Raw genomic sequence first — 14,232 nt, 5'->3', positions numbered from 1 at the left:
ATGAGCTAAGCATGCTATATTACAGTTACTCTTGACTTTACCAATGAGAAACCAAAGCTTAGGGAAGTGAATTGACTTGTTCAAGGTTACATTTTCTGGGTCCTTTTGTGCCACACTGTTTTCAGGTCTTTAGACAGCCCTGGGGAAAAAGTACACCTGGAAAAGGAAATGAAGCAAAGCTCGAATGCTCCTTTAGCTTCGTGTGTGTGTGTGTGTGTGTGTGTGTGTGTGTGTGTGTGTAATGATAGAACTCTAGCCTTGAATATTCTCTTATTTGTCCTACAGACAATAAGATCAGATTAATTAATTAGTTCCACAAGTGTTTATTTAGTGACGGACACTGTTGTTATTATTGAGGCTATAACACCGAACAAAAAGACCAAGTCCTTGCCCCATGGAACCCACATTCTAGATGCAACAGATCAGTAATAGATGAACAAGCCAATATATAGACAGTCAGGTGCTGATTAATGCTAACAAGAAAAATAAAGGAGGGTGAGGGGATTGGGGAAAAGAAGGAGTGCTGCTCTTTTATTTAGGGTGGTTAGAGAAGGCCTTAATAGTAAGGTGGCGTCTGAGGAGAGACTTGAAGGAAGTGAGGGAGCGTGCTAGGTGGATTGGGATGCAGACTGGCGGAGACAAGTGTGTGCAGGGGCCCTGAGGCAGGGACATGCTTGCCATGCATGAGAAATAACAAGGTCACCAGCCTGGCTGGAGCACAGTGAGTAGATCAGGAGGGAGGGAGAGAGAGATGGGCAGGAAATGGGGTGAGAGGATGTGGTGAGCGGAGGTGAGGGACGGTTAAGAAAAATCCTGCAGGACCTTGTAGGTAATCGAAAGGGCTTCATCTCTTAGTGGAGAGAGAGACAGGGATCCCTTGAGGGTTTTGACCAGAGGAGTTACATGGTTTGAAACACATCATTGTTAAAGGATTTACAATGGACCAAGTTGCCCTCTGTGAAGATACTCCTGGTTAGTAATATTTCCACTTCAAACCACAGACTGAGTCTTGCTCTGAGGACTACCAAGGGGCCTTTAAAAAAGATTTTTCCACAGATGTATTGGGATATGATTGACAAATAAAAATTCTATATACATTTATGATGTTCAACATGATTTGATGTATGTATACTTTGTGAAATGATTACTATTATCAAGCTAATTAACCCATTTGTCATGGCACATAGTTATCTGTGTGTGTGTGTGTGTGTGTGTGTGTGTGTATGTGTGGTGAGAGTACTTCAGATTTACTGTCTTAGCAAATTCCAAGTATACAGTACAGAATTATTAACCACAGTCACCATGCCGTATGTTAGATCCCCAGAACTTACTTATCTTATAACTGAATGTTTATATTCTTTGACTAACATCTCCCTGTTGTCCCAAACTCCCAGACCATGGCAACCACCATTACACTCTCTGCTTCTGTGAGTTTGACTTTTTTAGGTTCCACATATAGATCAGATTCACACAGAAGTGCAGTACTTGTCTTTCGGTATCTTGCTTCTTCCACTCAGCATAAGGTTCATCCCTGTTGTCTCAGCTGGTAGGATTTCCTGCTTCTTATGGCTGAATAATATTCCATTGCATATATGTATCACATTTTCTTTGTTCATTCATCAGTCAACAGACATTTAGGTTGTTGCCATGTATTGATTGTTGTGAATAACACTGTAGTGAACATGGGAGTGCAGACATCTCTTTAACATGTTGATTTCATTTCCTTTGGATATATACCCAGAAGTAAGATTGCTGGATGATATGGTAATTGTACTTTTAATTTTTTAAGAATTTCCCTATCATTTTCTACAATGGCCACATGAATTTACAATCCCACCAACACTGTGCAAGGGTTCTCTTTTCTTCATATTGCCCCAAACACTTGTTATCTTTTGTCTTTCTGATAATAGCTATTCTAACAGGTGTGAGGTAGTATCTCACGGTGGTTTTAATTTCTGTTTCCCTGATAATTAACGATGATGAACACCTTTTCATATATCCATTGGCCATTTGAATGTCTTTTTTGAAAAATGTCTATTTAGGTCCTTTGCCCATTTTAAAATTTATTTATTTATTTATTTATTTGCTATTAGGTTGTGTGAGTTCTTTGTATATTTAGGATATTAACCTCACATCAGATGTTTGGTTTGCAAATATTTCCTTTCCTTCTGTTGGCTGCCTTTTCATTTGCTGATTGTTTCCTTTACTGACTGTGCAGAAGATTGTTAGTTTGATGTATTCCACTTGTTTACTTTTGCTTTTGTTGCCTGTACTTATGAGCTCTTTCTTTTCAAGTTTGTACAAGTGCTGTGGTGAAGCTGAATTTTAGTAAGTCATTCATTCATTTGAATCAGTGAGTGAGCTCCACCTAAGTGCCAGGTACTGACCTTGGCATTTGGGATAAAGGAGTGAGTAGGACAAACAGTGCTCCTCCTCTCAGGAGCTTCTTTACCGTGAAGACACAGTTAACAAGCAAACAAATAGAGGAGATTTCAGCTAATAGGGGTTAGGAAAAAATAAAACAGAGGAGACAAAATGATGATGCCATTGCAGGGGCTACTTTTAAGATTCCAGCTGGATTTTGAAAAGTGGAACTTAGGCTAACGGTATTACACATGTACAGCAATTTACAGTTTACAAATTGAGGCCAGGCGTGGCGGCTCACACCTGTAATCCTAGCACTTTGGGAGGTTGAGGCGGACAGATCAGTTGAGGTAAGGAGTTCGAGACCAGCCATGGCCAACATGGCAAAACCCTGTCTCTACTAAAAATACAAAAATTAACCGTGCGTAGTGGCGGTTGCCTGTAATCCCGGCAATTTGGGAGGCTGAGGCAGGAGAATCACTTGAACCCGGGAGGTGGAGGTTGTAGTAAGCTGAGACCACACTGCTGCACCTTCCAGCCTGGGTGACAGAACAAGACTCTGCTAAAAAAATAAATAAACAAAATAAAATAAAATAAAATAATGCTGGCAAGAAAGATATTATTATCCTGACTTTTCAGATGAGAAACTGGAGGTCCACTGAAAATAAGCCACTTGCCCAAGGCACTAGTAAATGGCAGATTTGGGGTCTGAATACAAGTTTTCTCTAATTGTCAGTACCAAAGTTTTTCTCATAGTATGCAATATTTTGGAATGTACAGGTAGAGATGGGTAATACTGGGGCCTGGGATAAGGAAATTAGCCATAATTAGACAAGAAAGGCAGGAAGCACATGCCAAAACATAAACAGAACACAAAAAAGCAAGGAGGGTAGCTAACTCCCCCTAAGGTCATGCAAAACAACTGGTAAGATATAGAGGGGCCTGCCGAGGTGGCTCACGCTGTAATCCCAGCACTTTGGGAGGCAAAGGCAGGCAGATCACTTGAGGTCAGGAATTCGAGACCAGCCTGGCCAATACGGCAAAACCCCATATCTACCAAAAATACAAAAAATTAGCCAGGGCTGGTGGTGCATGCCTGTAATCCCAGCTACTCCGGAGGCTGAGGGAGGTGAATCACTTGAACCCGGGAGGCGGGGGTTCTAGTGAGCCGAGATCCTGCCACCTGCACTCCCAGCCTGGGCCCGATCCAGGGTGAGAACTCCCCGTTTAAAAAAAAAAAAAAATATATATATAAGTATATATATAATATGATACAATATATATGGAAGAGAGAGAAAGAGAAAGAGAGAGAGAGAGGAAGAAGCGAGAGGAGAGAGAGAGAGAGAGAGAGAGAGAGAGAGAGAGAGAGAGAGACAGCTTCCAGTCCCACAGCCCCACTTCACAGGGCTGAGATAATCTGCACCCTGATCAGAAGAGGCGGCCTCCTGCCTTGAACTGTTGTTCCTAGCAACTTGGGCTGGGGGGAGCTTTGGGTCACATGTGGTTTCAATCACTGCCTTTATCTGCATCATTATCACTGTATTTGGAAGATGACTGAATCCTCATTCCTGTCCCAGGCCTCTCTACACTGTGCAGGGGGTACAAGTCAAATCTGGAAAAGCTGTCTCATCTTTGGCAGGTCAGAAATAGGGAGAGGCTTCAGGAATGTACACTAATGTCCCACCCATGCCCCTTCCCCGCTTTATTAAAACAAATCTGAAACAACAGAAGTCTGAAACTTTCCACACTGTATCATTTCACACTGCCTTGTTATAACCCTGCCCTTCATCCACACCCCGCTGGGGTTTTTGCAGCCTGAGGGAAGCCGGGAAGTGTCTGCTCCTAGCTCTCAGTCACTCCCATAATAAACAATCACTAAACAGCCGGCTGCCCTAGGCAACTGTCCAGCTTGCCTGAGCCCTGAGACTTTAGCTAGGCCAGAGGGTGGGAGGTGTTCTTTGTAAAGCAGTGTTCAGGATTTGAGGCCAGGGAGTTTTACTTTGACCAGAGATACTGTTTGCAAGCCTAGTACATCTTTGTGGACCTGGAGGATCTTTAGTGGGACTGCTAGTCGGTTACCTGAGTTATCCAGTGAAGTTCTTCCATTGGGGGTGGCAGGAGCTTGGGCGAAGGAGTGGGAGCTCAATGAGGGAAGGACCAACTGTTTGGCACTAATTGTAAATAAGGTCGTTTTCCTCTTGCAAGTTTCCCTTCTATAGCTAGGACAGTTGACAGTTCTACCAGTCATATGTCCTTAAGAGATATCTTGAAAACCACCACCACCACCACCGCGAGAGTAACATCACTTTGAGGGCTGGGGCAAGCTTAAATTAACTGGTTTCTCTGCAGCCATTAGAAATTTTTTTTTTTTCTCTGTGATCAGATCTCTTGGAAGCCTTCTTCATAATAGACAGAGGGGGTTCAGGCAAGGCTGCCTAAGTAGATAATGAGGATTCAGAATAGCTGTCTTATACTCTTAGCACACAGAGGCAGGCATGAAGAATTGCAACAATTCCTCTTGATTGTAATAATTCCTCTTTATTGTTGGGGTTTGGGGTGTTTCCTTGGTTTTAAAAAAAGATGTGCTATGTAGGGGAGGAGTAACGGGATACTATTTTAATGCTTAGCAGAAAATTGAAATATTGGATCTCGGATTGTGGAAGGAGTGCTGGGAGAGGCAGCTTTCGGATCGGCTGTCGCTTTCTATGAAGTCTTCCTTTCCATGCTTCCCTCTTTCAAAGCATCTTTCTCTAGGCGTTCCGGCAGGCAGCCCAGAAGACCGGATTCTCCAGGGCGCCCGGGGCCGCGCGACAAGGGGCCCCTGCCAGTGCCTCCTTCCCCAGCCGCCGCGTTTCCGCAGGCGCCTCTGGTCCCCGGCACGGTGCAGGCCGAGATCCGGGCCTGGGCGCGCCGAGGGGCCGTGGGGCTCGCACCGGGCCGCCCCGCGCTCCACCTGCCCGGCAGCGCCGCCGCACGCACCTGGCAACTCCTATCTCCGCGCCCCAGCTGCCCCAACGCGGCGCCGGCGCCTCGGCCCGGCGGCGGGGGTTATGAATGGGCGCATCGGGAAGCACCGCCCCCCCGGACGGACGCTCGGCCAATGGCAGGCGGGGCTGCGTGGATGGATGAGGTCAGCGCTTCGTGTCGGAATGGAAGTGTAAGTGTAACATTCAGAACCGGGTACATTCGGCGACCGAACGCGGCGGTCGGCAGCGGTCGCCGCGGGCTGCGGAAGCGCTGCTCTGGTGCGGCACTGCCCGCGGGGAGGACGCGCCGCCGCCGCCACCCAGCGCCGCCGCCCCCCGCCTCCAGCCGGCCGCCGCGCGTCGGAGGCCGCGCGGTTTTGCGCGAGCGCAGGAGTAAACACCGCACCGCCAGAGTCTTGGAGCCGCTGCAGAAGGGAATAAAGAGAGATGCAGGGATTTGTGAGGTTACGGCGCCCCAGCTGCAAGATGCACTAGCCGGCTGAACCCGGGATCGGCTGACTTGTTGGAACCGGAGTGCTCTGCACGGAGAGTGGTGGATGAGTTGAAGTTGCCTTCCCGGGGCTCATTTTCCACGCTGCCGAGAGGAATCCGAGAGGCAAGGCAGTCACTTCGTCTTGCCATTGATTGGGTATCGGGAGCTTTTTTTTTTCTCCCCTCTCTCTTTCTTTTCCTCTGTCTTGTTGCATGCAAGAAAATTACAGTCCGCTGCTCGTCCGCCCTGGGTGCGAGATATTCAGCCCCGCTCTCTCCCGTGCATTGTGCAACCCAAAGATGAAAGACCGAAGGGGAGAAAGTTAAAGAAATCGCCCACATGCGCTGGATCAGTCCACGGCTTGGGGAAAGGCATCCAGAGAAGGTGGGAGCGGAGAGTTTGAAGTCTTTACAGGCGGGAAGATGGCGGACTGGAGCTGAAAGTGTTGATTGGGAAACTTGGGTGATTCTTGTGTTTATTTACAATCCTCTTGACCCAGGCAGGACACATGCAGGCCAAAAAACGCTATTTCATCCTGCTCTCAGCTGGCTCTTGTCTCGCCCTTTTGTTTTATTTCGGAGGCTTGCAGTTTAGGGCATCGAGGAGCCACAGCCGGAGAGAAGAGCACAGCGGTCGGAATGGCTTGCACCACCCCAGTCCGGATCATTTCTGGCCCCGTTTCCCGGACGCTCTGCGCCCCTTCGTTCCTTGGGATCAATTGGAAAACGAGGATTCTAGCGTGCACATTTCCCCCCGGCAGAAGCGAGATGCCAACTCCAGCATCTACAAAGGCAAGAAGTGCCGCATGGAGTCCTGCTTCGATTTCACCCTTTGCAAGAAAAACGGCTTCAAAGTCTACGTATACCCGCAGCAAAAAGGGGAGAAAATCGCCGAAAGTTACCAAAACATTCTAGCGGCCATCGAGGGCTCCAGGTTCTACACCTCGGACCCCAGCCAGGCGTGCCTCTTTGTCCTGAGTCTGGATACTTTAGACAGAGACCAGTTGTCACCTCAGTATGTGCACAATTTGAGATCCAAAGTGCAGAGTCTCCACTTGTGGAACAATGGTAGGAATCATTTAATTTTTAATTTATATTCCGGCACTTGGCCTGACTACACCGAGGACGTGGGGTTTGACATCGGCCAGGCGATGCTGGCCAAAGCCAGCGTCAGTACTGAAAACTTCCGACCCAACTTTGATGTTTCTATTCCCCTATTTTCTAAGGATCATCCCAGGACAGGAGGGGAGAGGGGGTTTTTGAAGTTCAACACCATCCCTCCTCTCAGGAAGTACATGCTGGTATTCAAGGGGAAGAGGTACCTGACAGGGATAGGGTCAGACACCAGGAATGCCTTATATCACGTCCATAACGGGGAGGACGTTGTGCTCCTCACCACCTGCAAGCATGGCAAAGACTGGCAAAAGCACAAGGATTCTCGCTGTGACAGAGACAACACCGAGTATGAGAAGTAAGTGTCTGGGCTGGCGTGTCTTTGGGAGTCAGCCTTGGGCCCTACCGGCCTTGGTCCAGGTGTGAAGTTGGGGCATGGGGTGGGGGCGGATGAGCCCTCAGTCCTCTTCCCTCTTTTTAGCCTGGAACTGAGCAAATCCGGCTCAGGTGTGCAGCTAGAGGCCCGGGACAGAGAGTTGGAGCTCCTCGGGCAAACCGAAAAGCCTGGAGCACCTTCCCAAGCCAAGTAGGTGACAGTATCTCCCTCTTGCTTAGGAAACCTGCAGGGCGGCGTGTCTCCTGTTAAGAGTCGGGGTTTGATCCAAGTTTAGTAACTGCACTTCAGGCATGGGTACTGGAGGGTGTTTCTGAGGGTGTCTAGAGACCCGGAGAGGCTGTGATGTACCCAAAGTCCAGAAACCTTCCACCAAGAGTGCTGCTTTTTTTTTGCTTTTCTCATGAGCGGGGGTACCTACTTTCCCAGGAGTTTTCCCAACTTCACATTTTCTGTAAGCCTGTAATTCATGTTAGCAGTAGAAGTGTTTAAATTTTATCGAACTTTGTGTGGCACTTTCCTCTCTCCCCCATGGCTTTGACTTTTATGAAGGGAGACTGTAAACTTGTTGGGCCTGTGGCTTTGCATGCATGCATGCGTTCATTCATTCATTCCTTCATTTCTGTACATGTCCTGTCTCTTTCCTAGGATACACTTTTTTTTTTTTTTTTTTTTAAATCTGGGCCTCAGTCCCACTGTCTAAACTCCAGTTGCTAATTTAGATTTCCCGTTCCCTTTTGTCTTTATCTATTTGCATATAAATTGTAGACAGTTACTCTTTGAATGGGTGTGAGATGCCTCCTTACCCTCTGTAGTGAGGCAAGTTTTGTCCAGTTGCTAAGTAACTGAATTGGTTACTTTGTAGACCTTTTCAGTCTTCCTTTTCCCTCCCAGTGACAGTAACTGACAGGGGATTTGAAGTCAAAGCTAGATTCCACAAATCTGCTTTACCCTGAGCTTGGTGAGCCAGTTTCCTAGTAGGTGGGGTTGCCGCCCAGACTCTCACTTGTATCTGGCTGTGAAAGAGTTAGTGAGTTCCTACAGTGCATTTCCACGTTACGCCAGTTAAAAACCAGAGCAGCCTTGTGCTACCCAGGGAAGGAAGGGGAACCTCTCAGCTGAGTACAAGAGGAACTGGCAGAGGTTGGCAGATTTTGCAATTGATTCATGAAATGCAGAATAGGGGAAATGCTTCGCAAACCTGATTGGAACAGGAAGGGGTATGGTGGGAAACTGGCCTTGAAATGAAAGGTTTGATTGTTGTCTGTGCATTTTTTCAGACACTAGGGCCTCTACAGGAGTGATTAGAAGGGAAATGAAAGTCCTCCAAGACTTGATCATAGAGAGTGAAGGAGAAAGTATCAAGCACTCAGATTCAGCTTTCCAACCCTCAATACCTTTTGCTTTTCAGGCATAAGAAAAGCCGGAGACTAAGATCAATTATGAATCCATATTTTCCTCTCATCCAGGGGCAGTTATGTGTGAATGTGCAATTGCAATGGATTACAGTTTTCTCATAAAAGACATTTAAACTGTGGTTAGTAATGAACTGCTTTGTTTATACGACATTTACATTGACCTATTCCTGTGGGTGCTTGTAAGAAAAAAAATGCTTATAGCCTTTCAGGAATTTCTTTGTCTGGTTTATGGTGGAGTAACTCGAGATGAAGTCTAACCTTTCAGTGTCTTCTAAAGCAGTCTCACAGAATTCTGTGGAAGGATTCTGTTCTTCATCCTTCTAAAAGGGCTAAAGCTGAGATTTCAGCTTAGGAAATTTGAATTATATATATTGGAAAATACCCTTAATCCGAGTGAACAATATCTTTCTTACCCTTTTATTCCCAAAATAAATATTACATTTCTACATTTTCTGCAGAATGGAAGCATTTTCCAGAGATCAGCAATGGAGGGAGGGGTTGGTTTCTTTAAAACTTTAAGTTTTACTAAATTTAGCTAATTTTTGACCTCTTTGTGATCAGGCCAAGAAATATGACACACACACTTTGGTTTATGTTTAAAGACCACAAGGGGTCAGGACCTCAGGATTGGGTCTGATCAGAAAAGTGGCATTTAGTAGAAAAGCAAGTTTGCTCTTTCTCCCAAACAGGGATCTCTTTGGCAAGGACACTTCTGGATTTTCATTATGTTCCCCTTTTGCATACCTTCCAGCCCTAAACTTGCATGATAGCCCGGGATGGTGCTGCAAAAGGTTTATATTCACTCGCCTGCTACACCTGGAGTTTTGACTCATTACTCTCAGTGGGTTAGCAGTATTATTTGTCTTTGAGAAATGGTGCTTACAAACTTTATTGCCTTTTATTCTTGATTTTGGAACACATGAAGATGAAGCAAGAACTATTAAATTTGGAGATACGCTAGCGGAGCAAGCTACGTGTGTTGTGCTCTGGCGTAAGAGCAACCACTGTGTTACTTGTATTGATGCTTTCTGGAAGATAGCCTTACATATGTGAGATGCAGAACTCCTCAAGTCAAGATATGCCAATCTCTCTAGTGCTTTAGGCGGAGGTGATATTGAAGTTAGGTCTGTAGATGTGATCTGTGTAAGTCTGGCTGCTCATACTGACTCATGTTGTGACTTTTGATTAGTCACCTTGAGCATGAGTTTGGGTTCTGTAGAGTGGGTTTTAGACTGCTTCAGGGGTGCTGTAAGCACTCATTTGGTAATGGCTTGTAAAAACAATCAATTTTCATCTAGCTTATTAGCAAGTGTCCATGGCGGAAAAAAGCTTCCATTTAATTTGCTCCCTCAAGCAATCACCTGTAAGTTTCCTTTGGCGTAAACTTTATGGGGTCTAATGACTAGATTGAAAATGTATGGTATTATGGTCAAGTTACAGTATATACAAATATAGAGTATATACAGATGTATCAACTAAAAAAAGGTTGCTTTTGGTGAAATAGAATATTATGTGTTGGTAAAGAATTTAGTGCTGAATGAGCAATGACTTCTGTCTTACCTGTGCCTTTGTGAAAATTAGACGTTGATTACAAAGGTATAGAAGAGCTAGCTACAAGGAATGAAAGAAAATACTTTTCTCTTGTAATAGAGAGAAAATAAATTTCTTTTGTCATTTTTTGACTCAGATGTCCAGGATTGTATTAAAATATCAATTTTTTTGATATCTGTAATTATTTTTATCAGTTATATATTTTAACACATGTGGATAATGCCAGCTAAAGTAAGTCACTGCAGTAATTAGATGAGTTGTAATGATGCTTTAGAGAAATGCTTTGTATTTTATATTCTTTCAGCTGCTTATGCCTCCTTATAGAATTACTGTATTTTTACATGAACTTCATAGTTTGTATCCTGACAAAGGGCATTACTGTGAAACTTTAGATTCAGCTGCTTGAAATAGAAGAAAGAGAGGGAGAGGAGAGGTGGCTTCTATCTTTGACCCCCTCCAAGGAAAGCAAGGGTGAATATTTAAAGCTTTTCTGGGAACAGGCAAGATTGTGTGCAATTCTTTTGATATTTTCCTTTTTCTGTGTTTGCTAACATTGTACCTCACCATCCTGGTATCTTTAAGTGTCTTGGAGGTAAGTAATAATTCAACTTCCAACATCCTGATTTTTACAGATGTAGAAACTGAGGGACAGAATGTTTCAGGGATTTACTTAAGGCAAGAAAACTGTTTAGTGACAAGGGTAGCACTAGAATGCAGGCCCCCTGAATTTTGCCTTGATCTGCAGTCTTTCATTTCTACTCTCAGGCACCCTTGAAAATTCAGCCACAAGGAGATCCTTATTAATGGCGTTTCTTATGGGATTTCTCTTAGAATTCTTCAGTAATCTGATGAAAACTTGGAGGACAACCTTTGCAAAAATAAATGATAAGTGAATAAATAAAAGCACCTATACAGTTTGTCATATGGCTTCAGGGGCTGACACACACCTCCCACTGAGGGCATCCTCAGACTTACAAACTCTTGCTCTGGGAGTTTACATTTTTCCTGTTTGTTTAGTTGGGTAGGTCTGTGGAGCTGTTTAGTCTAAGTAGGAGTTTTTTGAACCTTTCAATTTGGCCCTAAGGGGTTTAGGGAATAGACCGTGCATTGACTGAATAATAAGTTGAATTACATGCACTTACAGCAAAAAGAAGATATGTGCAAGGCAAGTAAAAATGCTAAATGCTTTTTTCTTTTCTTCCTCATTATCCCAAACTGTATTAACAGACACCTTGAGCAAGTTCATGATCCAGCAGTCAACCTTAGATGAATGTTTTCCTTCTCCAAAATGAAAGGTGGGAATTGCGATTCTCAGGTTTTAAATGTAAAACATTACCGCCTTTCTCCCCACAGTTGTACAACAGCACAAAAGCATTTCTAAAATAAACCCAATTAGCGCAGTTAAATAAGGTAGGGCTAGCCCTATGGAAAATTATGAAGTTGGCAAGTTTGTCTTCTGACACTGAGATTCTGGTTCTCTCCTCTCCTTACTTTCTCACCTCTTTCTAAACCTGCTTTCTGGAGAGCACCCGAGAACCTCAATCACGAGGAATCCCTGAGTAAAAGGTTGGGGTGTTATTTGCTACTTTTAGGGACATTTGTATTATTACTGGATTTGGCCTAGCAAATGCAGGTTTCCGTGGAGTCTGTGACCTAAGCTAGGGGCCTGCAGGATTTTACTCTACAAATAATGGCTTGCTACTAAGGTTTGGACAGGTCCTGCCTATTGGAGGCCACCTTTGGTCCCCCAACTGTGACAGCAGCTTTGGATGGCAAAAGGGGAGATGCTACACCTTCAGGTGGTGTTAGTTCTTTCTGTCAGAAGGCTTGAGGATCTGCCTTCCCAGAACACAGTGATAGAAACACCTGCCAATAATGACCTTTAATATGCCAGTGTCACAGCAGAAGCTGTGCTTGGTAGGGCCTGGCTGCTTTGCTCACAACAGTCTTGAAGGTATCTTCTCAGGCTATGTTGCTGGTGTGTAAACGGAGGCAAACAGTGGTAAGGTGGCTCGCCTGAGGCTACGCAGCCTGTAAGTGGCTGAACTGAGGCTAAAACCCAGGTTTTCTGTCCCAAGTTCTCTGTTCTTTTCACCGAGAAAAGAACATTCATTGCTACCTCACTGCATTCGCTTTGTAGCACTGCGTATTCAGAATGAACCAGGTGAGACAAAGTGGTCATTGGCTTCTGCAGGCTCCTGGACATATTTCATGTTCAAACACGAACATGGAAGCTTATGTTTCCATGAGGTTAATAACTACAGGTTGAGCTTCCCTAATCGAAAGGTCGAAAATGCTCCAAAATCTGAAACTTTTGACCACTGACATGAGCATTTTGGATTTCGTATTTTTGAAGTAGGGATGGTCCAACTCTAAGTATACAATGCAGGTATCTCAGAAGTCTAAAAAAATCCAAGATTTGAAACACTTTTGGTCTCAAGCATTTCAAGCATTTTAGGCCAAGTCCTTCCTTCTCAGCCTAAATTGTGTATTTGAAACAAGGTATTTTTTGAACAAGGTGTTTGAGAAGTAGCTATTGCCATGTAATAATTACCTAGCGCTTCCTTCATGCTCTGGAAGAAAAAAATAGTGCGTTTTTTTTTTTTCTCTCTCGGTCATGATGTGAATGTCGTATGCAGTGGCCACGTCATCAGAACAGGTGTGCCAACCCCCTGCATGGAACATGTACATGCTTCAGGTTGTGCGAAATTAACTTTCTTTAGATAAAGGATAACCAACATTCATTTCGGATAACATATATTCAACCTGTAATTGTTTTTATTTAAAAGCTCATCCACCTTGACCAGGTTCCTGTAATAAACAGGGATTCCCTTCAAACTAGACGATTTGCTAAGTACCTGTTATTTGAATTTACCCTTATTAGTTTATATAACCTTTCAACAACAGCATGAGTTAGGTTATAGCCCCATTTTACAGATTAGAATGTAGGCCCCTGAAAGAGTAAAGTAACAAGCTCAGTGTCACATCTAGTGAGTAAATGACAGAGTTCCTACCAGGGTACTTAGATTCCAAAGTCCCTTCTCTTCTACAAAATGTTACCACCTTAAGGAATCAAACAGTTTCTACCTGTTACGTATTAACTTTTAACAAGGGAAGCGTGAGTCAGGTGTTTGTATATGGATCTTTTTTTCCTTTGCTTTACTTTATGAACATGTTTCCCGAGGAAAAAGTTTGGCTCAGAGATGTCATAAAGATGGCTCCTAAATCTGACATTTAAGCACTGAACTCCTTGAACTCTTCTGTTCAAGGGGCATTAGAATTGTTTCTGTGTAGATTCTGCTTGTAATTCTCTCCTAGGGTTCTTCTGAGAAAAGTGAGGAAGCTGATTAGCAATCTGTCTGCATGACCTTTCCCCTACTGATAGCATCCTGCAGGGTGTCCCTCTGTGATTCTAAGTGAAAGTGAACCCTGGAGATGTCACTGCAGGTGGATGGGGATCAGAGTGACTGCTGCCCTAGGTAGATATTGTGATCCAATAGAATAGAAATGAAAGGCCTACGGGAATATTCTGGTTCTGGAACATACCACACCCAGCACCTCCAGGACCTAAGGCTCTTTAAAAGAAAAACAGTGCTTAAAAAATTATAAACGTTATACACAGACTGAGCACAGTGGCTCATACCGGTAATCCCAGCACTTTGGAAGGCCGAGGCGGGAGGATTACTTGAGCCCAGGAGTTCTAGATCATACTAGCCTGGGTAGCACAGTGAGATCTTATCTTTACTAAAGATCAACAAATTAGCTGGGCATGGTGGTGCACACCTGTAGCCCCAGCTGCTTGGGTGACTGAGGTGGGAGGATTGCTTGAGTCTGGGACATTGAGGCTGCGGTGACCGATGATGGCACCACTGCACTCCACCCTGGACAATAAAGCAAGACCTTGTCTTCCTCCCTCCCTCCCCTCCCTCCCTCC

General features: G+C 44.6%; 1 protein-coding gene across 1 annotated transcript in view; it reads left to right on the top strand.

The window, feature by feature from the left end:
* The first annotated feature begins 5,480 nt into the window (after nucleotides 1-5,480).
* The window catches only part of EXT1 (exostosin glycosyltransferase 1), a 323,489-nt gene continuing 314,737 nt past the window's right edge, over nucleotides 5,481-14,232 (top strand). The window contains exon 1 of the mRNA XM_017882739.1: nucleotides 5,481-7,293. Coding sequence (XP_017738228.1) covers nucleotides 6,332-7,293 — 962 coding nt within the window. The 5' untranslated portion in view covers nucleotides 5,481-6,331. The remainder of the gene's footprint in view (nucleotides 7,294-14,232) is intronic.

Source organism: Rhinopithecus bieti, unplaced genomic scaffold (genome assembly GCF_001698545.2).
Source record: "Rhinopithecus bieti isolate Rb0 unplaced genomic scaffold, ASM169854v2 scaffold_788, whole genome shotgun sequence".
In the NCBI taxonomy this organism is placed as follows: domain Eukaryota; kingdom Metazoa; phylum Chordata; class Mammalia; order Primates; family Cercopithecidae; genus Rhinopithecus; species Rhinopithecus bieti.
The sequence above is the reverse complement of the archived record's forward strand: the minus strand, read 5'-3'. Positions and strand labels throughout refer to the sequence as shown.